Source organism: Mustela erminea, chromosome 12 (genome assembly GCF_009829155.1).
Source record: "Mustela erminea isolate mMusErm1 chromosome 12, mMusErm1.Pri, whole genome shotgun sequence".
NCBI lineage: Eukaryota > Metazoa > Chordata > Mammalia > Carnivora > Mustelidae > Mustela > Mustela erminea.
Window position 1 is genome coordinate 61,664,641 of NC_045625.1, and position 21,986 is coordinate 61,686,626.

Sequence of the window (21,986 nt, forward strand, 5' to 3'; positions counted from 1 at the left end):
ATAAATTTTCAGTCAGGGGTTGTGGACCCCACTGGCATATTCTGGACTTTTCTTAGACAGAAGAAGGAATAAAGTCCACCTGAGGATGTGAGGACACTCTGAAGTAAGAAGAGTTGAAGGGTTGCCTGTCTGATGATTTGAGTGAGAGACGGAAAACATGAGACTGGATGTTAAAGAAAAGTGGGTTAAGGTTCAGAATAGCTATTGTGAGCATCCAAGTAGTAAGAAACCTGGTATTTTTACAAAAAAAAAAAAAGGTATTTTTGCAATGCCCACATCATCAGCATACTGATTAAACAATGAGGAAATACAGTTTCTAAGATTCTGAAATTAATTGCATTAATTAATACACAGTGTTGTTTCACAGAACTTAATAGCTGCAGTTTTCCATCCATAAATGTTTCTCTGAAGCCCATACTTTTAGGAATGCAGTTGAACTAAACGTGAAAACAGTCTGTGTATTGCTTTGTCATCATGAGATTTTGTGATGGGTGATTATGGTGAATATTTGAGCTAGCTATATGTGGGAATTTAGGCAAGTTTTCATTGCAATGCCTTAATTCATCTGTATTTTCTGAGCACCTGCTATGTGCCTAGCAACTGCTATGCCCCTGCTCACAAAGAGATTATAATTTGGTGGGTAAGATTCTGGGTTGGACTATAACTTTCTCCTTCTGCCTATTTCTTTGGTCTATAAAAAAGTATCTCTTTCTTGCAAGCATGTTAGATTGTTTGAGTTGGACTCCTAGAACATATCCTTCCCTAATTGTTTTTGCTCTGCTGGCTATAACAGTGTCCCCACAGGGCAGCAAAGAGGAAAAACAAATACTCCAGGACTTCACCCTGATTCTCATTTCAAACTCACCATTTGGCCTGATTATATAGGTAAACAGGTATACCAGGTAGATGTGAATTGCAGTTTCTCTGTAAATTTCTTTTAAAAATGTTCGTATATTAGATGAAGAGAGGTGGTAGAGGAGGCATCCCACAGAAAGCAGTGTGATCCAAGACCAAGGAGAAAGTGACAGAAATGGTGCCTCTTGTCCCCACATCCCCACTGTGGGATGTTCTTGTCTTCTTACAGTTAGTATTAAGATCTCGAACCTGATTTTGGGTGAATGGGAAAGGCTGTAGGGACTGCTCACTCCTATGGAGACAAGGGGCCAAGGAATCATCACAAACACAGGTTGGACCTGCCTCAGCTCCTTTTGGCTTTGGAGGTGCCTGCTGGAGGGCTTTAACCCCTGGGGTAATGAAGGGCTGGGTGCAGTGGGATGTTAATTAACTGAGCAATAAGATGGGAAAGAATCTGGCAGGATTAGGGCCGGGTGGATCAGAGCCTCAGTCAGGCCTGCATGGTCCTGTCCCAAGCATGTCTTGACAGGTTCCCTTCTGTGAGTATCAAAGAATGTTCAATTTGAAGAGTTGCAGTGTCCTTATTCTACATGACACAGAGCTTACAGATTGGTTTACCTTTCTGGAATGGAGAAATTCTCTGATTCACAGAGTGATGGTAATAGAATAGACAGGCAGGCTGTAATGGTCAATGTTTGTGAAACATTTTTTTCACAAAAATGTGAAACTGTTTCACATTTTTGTTTGTGAAACTGTTCTTTGTTGGGGGAGGAAATTTAACACATAAGAGGGAGTAGTATGGATTTGGTAAGTGAGTTTAAGTCAGGAGGTTATGGGGGAGGAGTGGGGTGCTACAAATGATGAGGTGATGATACAGAAAGGCTGCACATTACGATGGAATTTGTACCAAATTCCAGGTTCAACTCAGAAAATCAGAAAATGGCCTGACAAGGGCTGTCATTCATGGTCTGTTTATCTTGATTGAGACCCTTGACCCCACCCCATGGTTTTCTAAGCAGCTTTGAAGTCAAGGATCTGCAGGTTGGCAAGAAAAATATGCTAAGGCAGTCTCTGTCCTAACATTCTGGCCCCAGCTTTCCCCTTCAGCCTCTGGCAGAAAAAAGTCTTTCTGGGCAAATTCAAATATGATTGTGTTGGTTTTCAGTCCTGATGATTTCCTTGGAGACCTTTTCTGAGTATCTTGCCAAGTACACGAAGGGCAGGGAGTGGGAGGGAGGCTCTGACATTGGTTGAGTGGCTGTTCTGTGCTGGTTGCTGCTGGACTTCCCGGAAAATGCCCTGTGGACCTTTGGCCACTGTGGGGACTGAAAGGTGTCTGCACTCATATATTTAACAAGGAGGATTTTGTTCTGCACATAACATTTTAATTGAATTTTTAAATTTTTGAATAACATAGGCATATTGTCCAAAATTTAAAAACACAGAAACATGTGTAGGAAAAAGCAAGACTCCTTCAGTCTCCTCCTATCAGTTTCTTGAGAATCATTCCCAAGATATTCTGTTACTATGTAGCATATGCATATGTATTTATTCTTTTTTTAATGTAAATGGCAGAATCCTTTATTTTCTCTCCTTGGAAACTTTGACCTAAGATTTTAAGATTGCCAAGAAACAAAAACAAAGCATGGGTACATTTTTTCATACAATTGACACAAAAAGTAATCATAGTGTTATGTGTTAGGGATAACGACTTAAGTGTGGGGGAACAATGTGTGTATGCATGTGTGTTTCAGTATAGAAGGAACATCGACCATTACAGCCTGCCTGTCTATTCTAATAATATTTTTTTCCAATTCTGGTCAAAATTCACATACATGGAAAATTAAGACCTGGGTGTATAGTGCATGGAGTATTTAATACCTAATTGGCTTGATCCTGTTAGGAAGTATTTGTTTGGTGCAGTGGTCAGTACAAAGCCCCCCTTGTTATTTTAGGTGCTGGTGACAAGGGAGTTGCTATTGGAAAGTCTCTTTTAGAATTACGTAAGGAGAAAGCGTTCATTCGGAATTCTGTGAAGAGGAACAGTATGGAGATCCACCTGCGGATTCTTAGAGAGTGGTGCCGAGGTCACTGAACTCTGTTCTTGGTACATTAGAACCAGGGCATTATGCAATGCTCAGAAGCAGAGGAATAAACAAGGTCAGAAATGGGCATTTATTCCATAAGAAAAGAACATATTGCTTGAATTCCTGAAGGACTACTGGAGGACTTTTGTGACTGGGGATGCACAATAATGCACAGTGACTGACTAGAGGCAGGAACTTGGAGAGTGACACATTGTTCCAAGTGTTTCTTTCTTTCTTTTTTTTTTTTTCCCCAAGTGTTTCTTAATGGACACTCCCTTTCTCTTTCTGTCTCCTTTCCCCCTGGTCAGTTTCAAAGCCATTCATAAGAAAGACAGTTACTGGAATTGGGCCTGTTTACAGGAGGAAGCTGTTTTTGTCAGATTGGATGGAAGAGTGAGAAGAGTGTGCACGGCTGTGGGGTTTGCTCTGGAGTAAAATGGGAAGCATTTCAGAAGCATGGCCAAGAACCTACCCTACTCTTGATGACTCAGGAGTGTCCATTACCTTGGTGTACAGATGTCTGCTCATTTGTTTAACTCACTTTATTCCAAAAGAAGGTAAATAAGAAAAAGTCAAGCTTGAGAAGCAAGGCTTGTTGATCCTATAATGCTTCTGTCCTCACATGGCGTTTTCCTCATATGTGTAGCTCTGCATCCAAATTTCCCTTTTCTTATAAGGAGAACAGTCACTTGAATTAGGACCAACCCTAAAATAACATGAGTTCATCTTAACTTGATTACGTTGTTAAAACAGTATTTCCAAATAATATCATGTTCACCAGGGGTTAGAACTTTAACATATCTTTTTAGAGAACACAGTTCAATTCATGGCACTCTTCTGCCCATCTCCCTTCTGGACTAATGTACTAGCTTCTTCAATATCTCCATGTTTCTAGGGTCTCCCCTCTGACCTAGCCACCATATCAGTAATTATCTTTCTGTAACATAAAAAAGATATTATTCATTACTCTATTATTCCTAAAGGTTAAACTCTTTTTTTTAAAATTAATTAATTTATTTATTTGACAGAGACACAGTGAGAGAGGGTAACACAAGCAGAGGGAGTGGGAAATGGAAAAGCAGGCTTCCCGCCAAGCAGGGAGCCCAATGGGGGCTGGGATCCCTGGACTCTGGGATCATGACCTGAGCAAAGGCAGACTTAATGGCTGAGCCACCCAGGTGCCCCCACCTAAAGGTTAAACCCTTGATTTGACAGATACAGCCCTTCACAGACCATTTTCATTTGGGAGGTAGACCTTTTGTCCTCATGACATCATACAGAACAGGGGCCTGTCCTTCTTGCACAGAATTGTGCAATTGAATTAAAGCTGGCCTTGCTGAATTGTGTGCCTACCAGGCACTGCTAGTCAATCCCAACTCGTAATGGGTTCTCAATCACCCTCTCATAAGAAAGCTTTGGGAAGTGAGTGGATTTCTTGCATGACTGCTTCTAAGGATGCTGCACTTGCATAACTCCTCAGATACTGGTTTATTGAATTTTCACTTACATTTCCTAAACTTTCAATGGAAAAAGGTAAAATTGTCTATCATAAGGCAGTTGGATGATACTTACTCATGAAACTGATACCTAGAAAACTGTCTTCTCTTTCCTTAACCCAATCTGGCAAAATGACACATCTCTTGTGAATTTACTTTTTGTGAAAGCATGTGGAGTGGGAGGGTGGGATGGAGGATAAAAGTGTTTTCATTAAGGATAAAGAAGGATTAATGAGAGCAATAGTCACAGAGTTCAGTTGGATTAAAATAAAGTGAAGCATCCTCTTATCTAGTTTGCCATTTTAGAGACTGCTGTATATAGATTTTTCTCTGACATAGTAACAATAAAATCAGACAATTATAAAATTTAAGTGAATGAATCCCTGAGAAAATCTTAGAGGAACCATATATTTGCCCAAGTAGTTAAATTTTCACTGCAGTGATGTATCTATAGGCAGAAGGGCAGAAAAAGAACCATGTAACGTCATTTGTATCTATAAACTATCTTTTAGTATAAGTGCTGTGCCTGAAGCTGGTTTGTACTGGGCCTGGTGGGGGGAGTGTAGAATCTGGAGTCAGGCAGACCGGGTTGTAACCATTCAATTTAAAGCCATGTAGCCTTGGGCAAGTGATCCTATACATGCCTCAGATTCCTCAGGTGCAAGAAAAGCATTTGGTATGACTCCTGGCAAAGAGTAATGCTCAGAGGTTAGATTTTGTTGTTACTATATGAATGACTCCAAATAGGGTCTCACCTGCATCCAAGAACTTTTATAATTCTTTCTTAATTATCGAAGTGTCCTAATGGGAATGCTGGTTAAAATTGCATCTTCTATTACAGCTGTTACTTTACACTTCTGGGTGAAGGGCTTTTTATAAGTAGTCACTTTTTGTAAGTGACGCAAAGGAAAAAACATAAGAGTTAGTAGAGGAGCTTTAGAGAAAATAATAGATCATGCGTTATTTAAGACATATCAATATTGGTATTATAAAGGCAGTTTAAAAAGGAAAACAGTATTTTACTAAGAGAAAGCAGAATTTACTTTTTAAAAAAAATTTTAACATATAATATATTATTTGTTTCCAAGGGTACAGGTCTGTGATTCATCAGTCTTACACAATCCACAGCACTCACCATAGCATATACCCTCCCTAATGTACATCACCCACCCCCATCCCTCCCACCGTCTTCCACTCCAGCAACCCTCAGTTTGTTTCCTGAGATTCAGTCTCTTATGGTTTATCTCCCTCTCTGATTTCATCTTTTTCAGTTTCCCTCTCTTCCTCTATGATACTCTGTCTTGTTTCTCAAATTCCTCATATCAGTGAGATCATACAAGTATCTTTCTCTGACTGACTTACTTCACTTAGCATAATACCCTAATTCCATCTATATTGTTGGAAATGACAAGGTTTCATTTATTTGGTGGCTGTGTAATATTCCTTTGTGTGTGTGTGTGTGTGTGTGTGTAACTGATACTTTTATATACATTTTGTATATATATATGTATACACACTACACCTTCTTTATCCATTCATCTGTGGATGGACATCTAGGTTCTCAGTAGTTTGGCTATTGCGGACATTGCGGCTATAAACATTGGGGTGCACATGCCCCTTTGGTTCACTGCATTTGTATCTTTAGGGTAAATACCCAGTAGTGCAATCACTGGGTCATAGGGTAGCTCTATTTTCAACTTTTTGAGGTACCTCCATACTGTTTTTCAGAGTGCACGCACCAGCTTACATTCCCACCAACAGTATAGGAGGGCTCCCCTGAGAAAGGCGAGGTTTTAAAAAATATTTTATTTATTTAGTTGGGGGTGGGGAGGAAACGAGAGTCGGGGAGGCAAAGGGACAAACAGATGCTATGCTGAGCAGAGAGCTCAGCACTGGGCTCAATCTCACAACTCTGACATCATGACCTGAGCTGAAATCAAGAGTCCAGCACTTAACCAACTGAGCCACCCAGGTGTCCCAAGAAAGTAGAAAGTGAAAATACCATAGAAATGTAAAGGGAACAGTAGAAACTCAGAATGTGGCAGATATTAAAATTGGGAAGTCTAACAAAGCCAAAAAAAGAAGAGCCAAAAAAAAGTTATGGGGAACCAAACTGGAGGGGTAATTGAGTGCTGTTTTGGGATTTTTTTTTAAATTTCTGCATGCACTACGTAGTATTGTTGTGCAATTGATTCTTATATTTTTCATATAACTGTTTTCATATATATATTCAAAGAAAACAAAGTTCTTACACTATAGTTAGAGTTCTCTTTTGAGATGTTTTTCTGTTTATAATATTTCTCTCTTTTTTCTAATCAGGTGAAAATGAAATCCTTACAACTCTGCATGCCATTTCCAGCAAAAACAAGATCTGGAGATCGTATATGGGCATGGGCTATTACAACTGCTCCGTGCCACAGACGATTTTGCGGAATTTACTGGAGAATACAGGATGGTAATGTATTACTAGATTGAAAACAGGAGTACTGTGTTTTGATCTGCATGAATTTCCCCATTTCCCCACACAAGCTTGTTTTTTCCCCATTTCCCCACACAAGCTGGCTTTTGTGTGTTTGAGTCTGTGAGGAGTTGACGTTGTGTTGGCCATCAATACACACCGCCCTCATCTGCTGCCTCAAGTCCACACCTGCAATTCTGAGGCACAAAGCATTTGTCTAGGCTAGGGCAGAGGTTAGCCTGGGTAGATGAGAAGCACAGCACCTTTGTATCTTTTTCTGCTTTTGAATAGCAAAGCAGTTCTGGTTCATCAGAGTGCTTTGTCCTGGATGAAGTAGCTCATGTCCCATCATTAGAGGAGCCAGATTTATTGGCCTAATCACTCCCACCTCCTGGCCAGAGCTTTTAGCTTCAATATGCTCCATTTCTTCATTAGTAGGAGAACAGGAAAGAACCATCAAAGAACTAGGTGCTTTTTGTTTTTGTTTTTGTTTTGTTTTTTGCTTTTACTGTGAGTGTGAATAATTTGCACTGCTGAGGTTTCTTTTCCACTGTGGTATTGACAAAAGTTTGCATGGTTGAACTCCAAGTTTGATTTCAAAAGCAAATGGCCTGTCTTTCCCCTTACAAAATAAGCCTCAAAAGTACATGAATGAGCTGCAGCATTTTAGCTCTCTGAATACTGGCCAGAGCCCTTCACTCTTGGTGGCCATAGAGAATATTCACCATATTGCTTCCTGGCTGTGAGTGGATGTGTTAATTTACTTTAGGAGCTGCCAGCATTTTGAGAGGGAAACAATGTTGTTTTGCTTTTTCAGTCCTGGTTTTTGGGCACATTTTAAATGTTGTTCCTTTCCATTCACTGAAAGTTGATTTGAATCTCAGAGGGTAATACTGTACATCACCAGCACTGATAGAGAGGGCTGTGCACATGAGGGCAAGGAGATTTCACAGTATCACCCTTCTGAATGGTTTCCATAGAGACAGAACCAACAAATTCCGGTGACGTGAGGTGAAAATAAATGGACAACATAGCTTCAAAAGAATACAAACATTTGGGCTCTTACAAGAAAATTTACATCAGGTCCAGAATTTTATTTTATGGGGTCCACTGTTAAAAGAAATCTTTCATGGCTGATAACATCAGTAACTAATAGAAAAACACTTAAATTTTTCTATTTGGCTATTTCTGTTCTGAGTAACTTTGGCTCTGGGATTAAAAGGAGAGAATCTCATGAATGTTTGTCCTACTGCACTACCTCCTTCTTTCTCAATCCCACAAGAATGTCACAGCCCAAAATCGTAGAAAATGCTTATTTTGGGATAAATGTTAATGCCATGTTAAATATATAAGCATCTTGTTTGAGCCAGATAAAATGCTTTCTTGGGTGTGCAGATGCTTTAAAAATATATTAAAATACATCTAGAAGCAGAAATGAATTGAGTTAGTCAGTTGAAATAAAGAAAATGTAGGGATGCCTGGCTAGCTCTGTCGGTAGAGGATGAGACTCTTGATCTCAGTGTGGGGAGTTTGAGCCCCATGCTGGGTGTAGAGATTATTTAAAAATAAAATCTTTAAACAAAAGAAGAAATAGAAAATGTAGGTCACAGACACCCCATCTTAATCACCACATTTTGCCTAATTGAGTCAGCAAAACCTTTGTATAGATGATAGGAGGTCCGTGTTAGCATTTTTCTCCTGAAATGAGGGTTTATTAGTGTCCTTGGGCCTCAGACTCACTGTCCTGAGTTTTTTTTAATAGTTTTGTTAAGACCTTTAATACCTGTTACTATAGTTGTCCAGAAAATGTGTAGACTAAAGGAAGCTCACAGATAAAAGAAGTGGGATCATATATTTATTTTTGCAAGAAAACAATTATAAAACTCTCTGCCTTTAGCAGGACTAATTACCTTCAGTCTAAGTTCGGGCTTATTAGAGTGTTGAGCAAGGCAAGAAAAGCTGGCAAGAGAAGAAAATATTAAATCTCAAAGTCTGTTATCAAACAAACAGTGTGATCTAAGGTATGGAGGACTATACTTGGGATGGCTGGGGTTTTTTCCTGCAAGTAATGGGGAGCCATCTCCATTTAAAAAGGGAAGTCAAATACTACACACTTCTGTACAACAGATCTTCAGTAAGTTCCTCTTTTAAGCACAGCATTAGGGCAGTAAGGTAACAAAGGGCAAGTTGTGGATATGGGGCATTGGAAGGAAGATTAATGGGAATAGATCATGATTTGGGCTCAAAAAAACTGCAGTTTCTACCTTGAGAACTAGCACAACACCTTTGAAGGAATAAGAATATTCAGGAAGAGTAACTAGTGTATTTGGGGATCTAGTTGGAGGAAGAATAGGCAATGTGAAGCTGACGAAGATGTGATAAATTTTCAGAAAAAAACCTTTCCAAATAGGAATACCTAATAATATCTGAGCAGAATTGTGAGTAAATCCCTCTTAAAGATCAAAATAATGGGGAAAAAAAACCTTTTTAAGACAACTAATATTTGGGCAGGATTTTACCATTTCCATATGCTTTATATATATTAACCTCCTTTGAATGCTAAGAACATAAAGATATAGGTGACGTTATCTTCATTGATCACCAAGAGAAACTGGGAAAGAGAGATTTGGTTACTTGTCCCAATTCACAGGTAGTACGTTAAAGAATTAAGGTTGAAACCCAGGGCTTCTTAAAACTAGTATCATGATAATGCAGGGAAATCTGTGAATCATTATAGTACTAAATAGGGTACGGAAGGGTATGATCTTTCTGGAGAGGAACATGGCAATATGTACTGAGAACCTTAAAATTAATTATCATATATAGTTCAAAATTCTACTTCTAGCAATTTATCTGAAGGAAATAAGACAGAGGGTACTTAATTTGAGGGTACTTAATAATAAATAATAGTAATAATAAATAATAATAAATTATAGTAAATAAGATGATTTAATGCTACATAACAGTTAAAATTATGTCATTGAACAATATTGAAGTTATTAGAAATTGTTCATGGGATACTGTTAACAAAACAGGGCATAAAACTTTACACAGAACATAATATTATTTTAAATATAAATATGATTATGGTGTAGAAAGAGTAAATTAATTAGCTTGATTGTGGTACCAGAATATGTATATCAGATCATTATATTATATATTTTATATTTTATTATTTTATTTTATTAAGTAGGCTCCACACCCAGTGTGGGGCTTGAGCTTACCACCCTAAAATTAGGAGTCAGACCTTCTACTGACTGAGCCAGCCAGGTGCCCCTGTACACTTTATCTCGATTATCTCAATAAAGCTGGAGAAAAAGGAATTATAAAGAGAAGTCACAAATAAACAGGGGGCAGATACCACAACAGAAAAATGGGCAACATACTTGAGTGTGTCTGTCATAAAAGAGAAAAAAAAACATTAAAAAGAAATGCATTTAAATGGTAACTGTTGTTATCTTGGGAGTTTTCTGATAATGGGTGATTTTATTTTCTCATCTGAATTTTCCAAATTTTTATAATAAAAAGGTGTAAGATAATCAAAAAATTTACAAAAATGGGATCATAGTATTTAACACTTGTACTTTTTAAATACATATATCAGGAGCACCTTCATGTCAGGAATTATTCTTTTTTCTTTTTTTTTTTTAAAGATTTTATTTATTTGTTAGAGAGATACAGAGCGCAAGCACAGGCAGACAGAGTGGCAGGCTAGAGGCAGAGGGAGAAGCAGGCTCCTTGCCGAGCAAGGAGCCCGATGTGGGACTCGATCCCAGAACACTGGGATCATGACCTGAGCCGAAGGCAGCCGCTTAACCAACTGAGCCACCCAGGCGTCCCAGGAATTATTCTTTAATGCATTATTTTCAATAAATGTGTAGTATTATGTATGCATAATTCTCTTTTCAGTGAACACTTCATTTTGTTGCTTTTGTGTTGTTCTTATTACTCCTTTTTCAATATTCAGTGCTGTGATGAATTCTTTGGAATATTGCTGTCTCTATTCCTATTGTATATGCTGTGTCCATGGGTATTCTGAATCTTTCCCATTTATTGGATGGACCAGCTAATTTGTGTATGCTCACGTGTGTGCCTGAACAAGTTTGTGTGTCTGTCTATATGTAAAATAATGACTCTGAATAAAATGAAAGTTTCAGATAGCCAGGCAATCTAAGCATGTCTTTGTGGTGGCAGGCCATGGTGTGTGTGAAAGTCTTATCGGATGTGAGGTCACAATTGCTTCTTGTCTGTGCCTTTTGTGTGACCCCATTTCTACTCAGATTCCTTTTCTACTTTGTCTACAACATGTATTGTGTGCCTCATTCATTCCAGTTCACCACCCACTTAGAATTGGCAAACTGATTTATAGTTGCTAAGCCAGGCTGTTCAAGGAGTTAACTGGAGCAAAAATGTACTCTGCTATACACCTACACACATACACACACACACAACTATGCCAGTTAAAAGTTTTAAAATTATTTCAAACTCTTGATGTTGGACTGCTTGGTTAGGCAAGTTCCCTCACCCACTCCCCCTCAAACATAAGAAGTATTGATTTCAAAGCCTTCAGAAAGAAAAGAAAAAGGATGGAAATATCCTGCACATGATTACCAGAGCAAGACAGAAAGGGATAGGGCTTTAAAAAAAAAATTGTTTTTCCCTAATACTTTTCTGGCTTAGGAGAACAAAAACAATAGAATTATAAAACAATGTCAATCACATGTGGGAGCATGGACCCCAATCTGACCCACTTTGGTGGTAGAGTGAATGGATTCTGGGTGAAAAGATAGCAGCTGTGTTACGAGTCCTCAGTCACCCTCTCATATCACCTGATTTTATTTTCTTTCTTTCTTTTTTTTTTTTTTAAGATTTTTATTTATTTATTTGACAGAGAGAGATCACAAGTAGGCAGAGAGGCAGGCAGAGAGAGAGAGAGGAGGAAGCAGACTCCCTGCTGAGCAGAAAGCCCGATGCCGTACTTGATCCCAGGACCCTGAGATCATGACCTGAGCCGAAGGCAGCGGCTTAACCCACTGAGCCACCCAGGCACCCCTGATTTTATTTTCTTAAAAAAAATTTATCACTCTGAAATGATTTCATTTATTTATTATCTCTTTTTCCCCATGACAGCATATTACTGAGATCAGGGACTGTTACCCGTTTGTTTATGATGTATCATCAGCAGAACATAGCCTAGTTCTTGGTGGTTACAGGCATGTAGTAAAGTTTGTAGGATGAGTGAAGTAATGAAAAAAGGATGAAAGTATAAAATGGATTAGCTCAAATACCTGAAGAAATATTTCTGACTAATAACTAGAGGATACAAGACTAAAACTCTTGCTGTGCTGTCTTCTAACCATTTATATCCTTGAATTTTGATAGCTGCAGAGTTAACTTCTCCAGACTTAATAACTGAATAGTCAGGATTCTTAAATAGACCTCTCTTAATTTCCTAGGAGCACATAGAATCTCTACTGCTTAGTATAAAAACAAAGATCCCCATAAAACAAAACTTTTGTGGGGCATCTGGGAGGCTCAGTGGGTTAAGTGACTGCCTTCAGCTCAGGTCATATCCTGGAGTCCCAGGATTGAGTCTTCTATCAGGCTCCCTGCTCAACAGGGAGTCTGCTTCTCCCTCTGATTTTTCTCCACTCATGCTCGCTCTCTCTCTCTCAAGTAAATAAATAAAATCTTTAGAGAAAAAACACCACGCTTTCCTATTGTGGACTGTGATGGAGATAGGCTTTTAGCTAGAAGAAAGATAACAAGAAGTAAAACTTGTGTTTATATTACCGTAGGTAAACTCACGTGGATTTAAGAACCAGGTTACAATAAAACACATACATATGATGAGATTATTAATACAGACCTGTAAGATTAAAAAGCAACTTAAAAAAATAGAAATGTAAGTACTGAACATGGCCAAACTAAAGATAATATTGTTACTGTGATTTAAGTCTAAGCATCCCTACTGATAACACAATTCTCAAAGAAGGCAAACTTAATTCCAGTTACTGAATTCCAAAATGAACACGTCTCGTGCACTTTTCTGATAGTGAAGTCACAGTTTGGACATGGCCTTTGTGTCTTTCACAGGATCACCCAGTATACTCCATACCAGCCAGAAGTATCTCAGGGGAGACTGGAGAGTTTACTAAACTACCAGACCATGGTGTGCGACATCACAGGCATGGACATGGCCAACGCATCCCTGCTGGATGAGGCCACAGCAGCTGCAGAGGCGATGCAGCTATGCCACAGGTGAGAGGCCCATGGGCCAAGGGCCATTCTCGGGTGTCTTTGGCTGTGCAGGTAGAGCTGGCCCTATTGGTGTCCAGTGACTGACTCTCTCTGTCTCAGAAACACACACACACACACACACACACACACACACACACACAGTAGCATTATACCAGTCAGCTGAGAGAACCAAAAAATCTGCAATAGTAGCAGCTTTAGAAAAGTGGCTTTTTAAAGCTGCTATTGTTTTCCATTTAACATGAGAAAACATTTGGCTCTTCTCATTCATTGTGTTGGCTCTGGTCATCCATAGTGTTAAGTTCAGGGATGTTAGGGCAGCTCTGAGATAGTATCAAGCTCCCCTCTCTGTGCCATCTTCAGTGTGAGGCCTTTGTCCTCATGGTCACAAGATGACTGGTGGGGCTTTAACCATGACCTCTGCACCCAGGAAGGAGGAAAGGGGAAAGGGTGCTGCTAGCTAAATACGGCCTCTTGAAAGAGTTTGTTGGAAACTTGCATTCACAACTTCATGCTTTCTTGACAACCCCTACCTATGTGACCTGGGGGAATGCAGCTTTTATTAGAGGCGCACTGCTGCCCACTACATTCTCAAGTTCTGTTCCTGTTGGTAAAGGGGAGAACGGTTATTGGGTAGGAACTGGTGATCTGTATTGTTGAAATACCATTTTCTTTCATGAAGCAAATTGTTTTAGGTTGTCCTTAAATGTTTTATACCTTGTTTTTTTGTATTCAACAATACATTGTGAGAAGATTTGCTTTAGTCAGCTTTCTAGGACATGGCTTTTATTGACTACCTGGTATTACTCACTCGCATGAAAGTACCATAATCTATGTAACCTCATCTCTTTTGTTACACATTCACTTTGATACCATCTTTTACTGTTACAGATGCTATTGTTTTACATATTTAGAATAAATTTTGTCAAAAGTTCTGATTGCGGTATGCCTGGGTGGCTCAGTAGGTTAAAGCCTCTGCCTTTGGCTCGGGTCATGATCCCAGGGTCCTGGGATCAAGCCCCACATCAGTCTCTCTGCTTGGCAAGGAGGCTGCTTCCCTTCCTCTCTCTCTGCCTGACTCTCTGCCTGCTTGTGATCTCTGTCAAATAAATAAATAAAATCTTAAAAAAAAAAAAAAGTTCTGATTGCATGGAGCACTGGGTGTGGTGCATAAACTGAATCTTGGAACACTGAAAAAATAACAACTTTTTAAAAGAAATATTTAAAATTTTTTTAAATTCTGATTTTTTAATATTCTATAATTTAAAATTAAAAATTTTTTTTTTAAAGTTCTGATTATTTCCTGAGGATGCATTTCTAGAAATAGAACTGCTGGGTCATGGTATAGAGTTAACAGTTGCTTTCCAGTTCCTCACCTTCCTTTGTTCTTGGCCTTGTGAGTACTTTTGAGCTTACCTTCCTGGTAGAATTTTCCTGTAGATGTCATCTGGTTGGGAAATCTGCCCATATTCATGGTATGTCTGAGATTTTGTGCCTCTGGCTCTGAATGCCCATGTAACTCTCTTTTTTGGCTTCCAGATACTTAGAGATGGTTAAATTGGTTCTGGTACCAATTCCAGTATGTGTGTGGAGGTTTTCCCCACACCAACAAACGATTCTTTGAGAACAGCAGGGTGTCTAAGAATTCCTCTCAATTCTGACACAATCTATCTAGAGATAGCATCGGATTCCAGGGGTTAAGAGTTTAGTACAAGATTGCCCCCCCACCACACTCCACCCCACCCCACTTCATATGCCTGTGGCAAGCCTGTGTTATTTCCTTTGCTTCTGAGTGCCTGGCTATAAACAATAGGTTCCCAGGACACGCTCAGTTAATTTGCTAGAGCGACTCACAGAACTCAGAGAAACATTACTTACTCTATCACTGGTTTATTACTAAGGAAAAAAACAGGAATAGCCAAATGGGAGAGATACATAAGGCAAGATATGTGGGAAAGGTGTGGAGCATCCATGCTCACTCTCAGCATATACCATTCTCCTCCGATTGCCACATATTCATTGACCTAAAGTTCTCCAAACACTGTCCATTTGGGTTTTATAAGGCTTCATTACATAAGCAGAATTGATTAAATCATTGGCAGTTGGGTATTGATTTGACCTCCAGTCCCTGTTCCTTCTGAGATCAGGGAGTAGGACTAAAAGTTCCACCCCTCTAATCACATAGTTGGTTCCATTGGCAACCAAACCCCATCTGTGGACATTTTCCAAATTTAATTAACATGTAAAAAGACATCTTTGTGTTCTCCACAGTTAGGAAGTTTGGGGAGCTATGAGCCAAGAACTGTGGATGAAGGCTTAAATATAAATGAAAATATGAAATATTTGGTTTTTGATATATTAAAAATTTGGTCATGACCAAATATATATTCTTATAAATCACAACATTGCAGTAGTGAACCCCAAACAAACTTGCTTAGCAGGTATGTAAAGCTCTGAATTTCCAGCCGCAGGTTATTCTGCTTTCCAAGCAGCAGAGGTGGGTTCAGACTTTTCCACCTGATCCCGGGTGGATAGCCGGAAAGAATGCTGCTCGGTTCTCAGCTGTTCACATTTTCATCTTATCTCTTCCTTATCCCCCTTCTTGCTTCATCTCCTCCGCCTCTTTCTAAGCTTCCATTTCATACTTGGAGAACCTGAGGCCTTTTTGGTTGATGGTTCAGGGGTTTGGTCCTGAACTGATTTAAGTTAATGAGCTACAGCTCTGCAAATGCTCGATTTACTTCATCTCTCTTAATTCTCATACCTTCGGGCCTATGTTTAATTTGACTCTTGAAAAGTAGCTTTGTTGTTTTTATCTTTAGAAAAGATAAATAAAATAATAATAATAATAAATAAAAGTTAAAATAGCAGTGTTTTTGTTTCCAAAAACAGATGGCTCTTTTCTCCCAATTTAATGCTCTATTAAAGTTATGTTAATTATAAAAATACCTGTTCAGAGTGGAAAAATATGTAAACAGTAGAGAATATAATGAAGTGAACCTGCTGTTTCTCAGTCCTGTTCCACTGAGAAAGCTGTTGTTAACTGGTCAGTGTGTATCCTTCTGGAAAATTAAATGCATAGCACAATGTATATGTCGTGTTCCCCATCCTTTCAACCCAGATATGCTCATGATACATGCACTGTTACATATACTATTAAAAAAACCAAAATTCAACTGAGCATATCTGAAGCATATCTGAACTGGCTTTATTATTAAACAGTTCACAAATTGGGCAGCATTCTACTTATCAGGTAGAAAGGCTCCCTGAGGAGTTGTACAAATGAAAGATTTCTCTTATATAGGAAGGAGGGTGGGGCAAGAATGTGATAGGCAAGATCACCTTCCCTTAGGGGGAATGAAAGGGTGTCTTATTATGCAGATGACCACTTCTAGCCTTTGGTGGATGGAGAAAGCCCACAAGACAGATTACCTCCTTTGTGCTTATCAGTAAATTCCTGACTCAGGGTTAAGACTACCTTTCTGGAGGAGGTTGAAACTGCAGTTAGTTTAGGTATTAAAACCCGGTTTGATAACTGGGCCTGGTGCAAGAAACCCCATTTTGGGCCTCTGGTTTTCTTTTTTTTATTTGACAGAGAGACAGTGAGAGAGGGAACACAAGCAGGGGGAATGGGAGAGGGAGAAGCAGGTTTACTGCTGAGCAGGGAGCCAGTGGGGTGGGGGCGGAGAGGAGGGAATCCATCCCAGGATCCTGGATCATGACCTGAGCTGAAAGCAGATGCCCCAAGACCAAGCCAGGGTGACGCCCCTCCCCTTTAAAAAATTTTTTGGTTTTCTTTTTAACAATCTCCATCAATTTTGTTTCCTGAAATCATGAACGTTTAGAAAACTCCCAGGATTTAGGTCCTTTGGTAGCTGTAAGGTACTGCCCATGTCACTTCTCTTGAGTCCTTTCATGAATGAGGACATTTGGTTTAGATAATCTCCAAATGCTTCTTTGGCAGTAAAATTCTCAGATGTTTTTATTTCAACCTTTTTTTATTTCTACTTGTACCCAGTCATTATCCTGTTTTTATTTCTTTTTCTTTTTTTTTTTTTAAGATTTTATTTATTTATTTGACAGATAGAGAGCACAAGTAGACAGGCAGGCAGAGAGAGAGAGGGAGAGGAGGAAGCAGGCTCCCTGCAGAGCAGAGAGCCCGATGTGGGGCTCCACCCCAGATCCTGGGATCTTGACCTAAGCCAAAGGCAGAGACTTTACCAACTGAGCCACCCAGGTGCCCCTCCTGTTTTTATTTCTTTTAACTCTTAACATATTTAAAAATTTAAGCCAGTTTAAGATTGATTTTGCTAAATAGGGTTGGAATAGTGTTTAAAAAAAAATAAAACCCCAAATTCAACTGAGTAAATTTGAAGATCTAACTGGCTTTATTCAACGATTCATGCATTAGGCAGCATCTCATCTAGCAAATAGAAAAGAGTGATAAAGGGCTATAGAAAGGGAAAGATTTTTTTTTTAATATCTGATGATTTAATTTCTTTTTTCAAGTTTTTATTTAAATTCTAGTTAGTTAAAGTGTAATATTAGTTTCGGGTATAAAATTTAGTGATTCATCACTTATATAAAATACCCAATACTCATCACAAGTACCCTTCTTAAAATCTTTTTTTTTTTTTTTAAAGATTTTATTTATTTATTTGAGAGTGAGAGAGTATGAGAGAGAAGCAACTCCCTGCTGAGCAGGGAACCCGATGTGGGACTTGATCCAGGCACCCAAGTGCCCTTCTTAAAACCCATCACCTCTATTCAGCCCATTCCCCACCCATTGCCCCTCCACAACTCTCAGTTTGTTCTCTGTGGTTAGGAGCCTGTTTCCTGGCTTTCCTCTCTCTTTTTTTTTTTTTTCCTCCTACATTCATCTGTTTTGTTTCTTAAATTCCACATATGAGTGAAATTGTATGGTATTTGTCTTTCTCTGATTGACTTATTTGGCAAAACACAATACTCCCTAGCTTTATCCACATTGCTGCAAATGGCAAGATTTCATTCTTTATGACCAAGTAATATTCCATCGTGTGTGTGTGTGTGTGTGTGTGTGTGTGTGTGTAATCTTCTTGATCCATTCATCAGGCAATGGACACTTGAGCTGTTTCCGTAATTTGGCTATTGTTGATAATGTTGCTATAAATACTGGGGTGCATGTATCCTTTTGAACCAGTATTTTTATATCCTTTGGGTAAATACCTAGTAATGCAATTGTTAGATTATAGGGCAATTCTGTTAACTTTTTGAGGAGACTCCATACTGTTTTCCAGAGTGGCTGTACCAGTTTGCATTCCCACCAACAGTGTAAGAGGGTTCCTCTTTCTCTACATGCTTGCCAAGACCTGTTGTTTCCTGTGTTGTTGATTTTAGTCATTCTGACAGATGTGAAATGATATCTCATTACAGTTTTGATTTGTATTTCCCTGATGATGAGTGATTTGAGGATCTTTAGTCATCTGGATGTCTTCTTTGGAAATATGTCTATTCATGTCTCCTGCCCATTTTTTAATTGGATTATTTGCTTTTAGGGTGTTGAGTTTTATAAGTCCTTTATATATTTTTGATGCTAACCCTTTATCAGAGATGTCATTTGCAAATGTCTTCTCCCAGTAGATTCTTCAGTAGATTGCCTTTTAGTTCTATTGATTGTTTCCTTCGCTATGCAGAAGCTTTTTATCTTGATGAAGGTCTAGTAGTTCATTTCTGCTTTTGTTTCCCTTGCCTCAGTTGACATATCTAATAAGAAGTTGCTTTGGCCAATGTCAAAGACATTACTGCCTGTGTTCTTCAGGACTGTTGTGGTTTCAGGTCTCATATGTAGGTCTTTTATTCATTTTGAACTTATTTTTGTGTATGATGTAAGAAAGTAGTCCAGTTTCATTCTTTTACATGTTGCTGTCCAGTTTGAAAGAGAAAGGTTTTTATTATTTTATTTTATTTTATTTTTTTAAGGATTTTCTTTCTGTATTTGAGAGAGATAGGAGAGAGCATGAGCAGGGGGAGGGAGTAGATTTTCCACTGTGCAGAAAGCCCAACCATAGAGCTTGATCCCAGGACTCTGGGATCATGACCTGAGCCAAAGGCAGATACTTAACAGACTGAGCCACCCAACTGCCCTGAAAGAAAAAAGGTTTTTAAGGAAGTTACAAACAAGAAAGGGATTACTTAGAGCAATGTCACTTTCCTTTGGAGGACAAAAAGGGTCTTATTAGGTGAATTACCACCTCATTGGTGCTTACCAGGAAATTCTAGGCTGACCAATTAAGATTGTGTTACTGGGGATGTTTGAAACTATAATCAGGTATGTATTAAGCCTCAGTTTGGTGACATGAACCTAGCACAAGTGACTCTATTTTGGGCCTTTGGTTTTCTTTTTAAGAATAGAAAGTGGATTTCAGTAGAATTGATGACTCATTTTTTACATTGCATTCAGAGTTTCCCTAAGTACCACCTTTGCTTTGCGTTCTTAGAAGCCACTTTGATTTCTTTAATGTTCATGTTTGAATGTGATTTTCCTTTTCAACAGACACAACAAGAGGAAGAGATTTTTTGTTGACCCCCGTTGCCACCCACAGACAATAGCTGTCGTCCAGACTCGAGCCAAGTAATTAATTTCAATCTTATTTTGAACTCAGGGATAATATATATCATACTCATCTCTGTTGTTTCTCTCTGTTACTTTCAAACTGATTGGAGGTGAACCTGGTTTATATTGAGGTTGTTCAGTTTTACTTTCCCTCCCACTGTCTTTCTGAGATCTTGCCTTGTAAGTAAAATGTGCCAGAATGGAGAATATAGAAGTGACTTTAGTTGCCTTTGCTTTGTATTGAGTAACGCTGTTGTTTTTTTTCTTTTTTTAAAAAGAAAATTAAAAATACTGAAATAATTTCAACAATGTTCTGGAAAGCTTGAAAAGTAGGGGGAAAATGGAATTCTCATGCAATTGTTAGAATTTAGTGTATACTACTGCAAACATTGTTTATAGGGAATCTAAGTAAAACCTAGGTGTGGTATGATATAGACAAAAACAAGCGTACTATATTAGTTTAGTGCTGTAATCAGATAAACACAGCACAGCTATCCCTGGCTGGTGTATTTGTTTGCTTTCTTCTTGTAATAACTGGGCAATATTAATATTTCCCAACCCCAAACCACCATCCCTTCAGAAGGGATGTTCTCACATAGGATTGGAACTGGATGGTTAAGAAAGGTCTTTCTCTTTGTCTTATTGATGGCTTTCCATTCACCTAAAACTGATCCCAGGTGAAAGTGGTGACTGCTGTCTAAAGTTGGGTTCTTTAGTCCTAGGAAGCCTTGTTCCTGACCCTTTCAGGAGCAGGTTCTAGCAGGAAAGGCGGAATGGGAGTGGTAAGGGTGGAGGAGAGAAACAGAAGCCAAGCTGTTGGAAGCACTTGAGATGGTGTGAAGCTCTGTTAACAATGAAAGGTCAGATGTGAGATGGGCACATGCACGTGTGTGTGTGTGTGTGTGTGTGCGCGCGCCTATATGTGAGTGTGTGTCAGGATGAGGTGGGGTGGGGGACAATGAGGAAGGACATGGAAGATGGACACTATATCACTGAAAATAAATTGTAAGGGATTTTTATTTTCTCTTGAAAATCAAAAGCATGATTGCTCTTTGTCTATTGTCTTTCCAGATACAATGGCGTTCTCATTGAGCTGAAGTTACCCCATGAAATGGACTTAAGTGGAAAAGATGTTAGTGGAGTGCTCTTCCAGTATCCAGACACTGAGGGGAAGGTGGAAGATTTCACAGAGCTTGTGGAGAGGGCCCATCAGACTGGGGTAGGCAAATCTCTCCTTGTGGGGGTTCACGGAGGTGTGTCCCAACTTTGAATTAATGATTTTAATGCATCTTAGTTTCTATACCTGTATCGCCTAGAATATTAAGTTCTATCCTTCCTGCCTTTTTTCAAGTTTATTTTGTTCATTAATTCCTGGCATTCAGTAATTTTTTTTTAAGATTTTATTTATCTGAGAAAGAGAGAGCATGAGGAGGGGGAGGAGCAGAAAGAGAGGGATAAGCAAGCCCCCTGCTGAGTGAGGAGCTCAATGTGGGGCTTGATCCCAGGCCCCTGAGATCATGACCTGAGCTGAAGTCAGATGCTTAACTGACTGAGCCACCCAGGTGCCCCTTTGTAAATATTTTTGAATGAATCAGTGAGTAAATGGAATTCACCAGGTCTGAAACAACCCTGTCTGTCTGCTTATATTGAACATAATTTACTACTCTCCAACTGCTCTCAGGGGAAGGTGACAATTAACCACCACTTTCTCTCTTGTGTCCTTTCTAGAGCCTGGCCTGCTGTGCTACTGACCTTTTAGCTCTGTGTATCTTGAGGCCTCCTGGAGAGTTTGGGGTGGACATTGCCCTCGGTAGCTCACAGAGGTTTGGAGTGCCACTGGGCTATGGCGGACCGCATGCGGCCTTTTTTGCTGTTAGAGAAAGCTTGGTGAGGATGATGCCCGGGAGAATGGTGGGGGTAACAAGGTAACACAGCTCACGTTTCTCCACTTTTTGATTGTGCTTATTGTTTTTCCTGTCTTGTCTGATTACAAAAGTTGTTGATTTTTCTCTGAATTTAATCGGGCCATGCAGGGTAATTTACAGCATATTGGTATTGAAGTCATAGAAGTTAAGTTTTCAATTAGGTTGACAAAAGCATTGAAAGACTGGACATTTTAGGTGTGTTTTATATCTAACCACTTTCATTCTCAAAAGCATTATCACGCCACACAGTTAGGTAAAAGACATGCACAGTGAGAGATTACCATGTACACATAACTGTTATCTACATTATTTCAT

The 21,986-nt window shown here is 39.1% G+C and overlaps 1 protein-coding gene across 1 annotated transcript in view; it reads left to right on the plus strand.

Annotated features, from left to right (window-relative positions):
- Positions 1-21,986, plus strand: part of GLDC (glycine decarboxylase) — a 95,957-nt gene that overhangs the window by 11,890 nt on the left and 62,081 nt on the right. Inside the window, exons 3-7 of the mRNA XM_032308311.1 lie at positions 6,758-6,893; positions 12,993-13,157; positions 19,687-19,764; positions 20,818-20,965; positions 21,475-21,671. Coding sequence (XP_032164202.1) covers positions 6,758-6,893; positions 12,993-13,157; positions 19,687-19,764; positions 20,818-20,965; positions 21,475-21,671 — 724 coding nt within the window. The remainder of the gene's footprint in view (positions 1-6,757; positions 6,894-12,992; positions 13,158-19,686; positions 19,765-20,817; positions 20,966-21,474; positions 21,672-21,986) is intronic.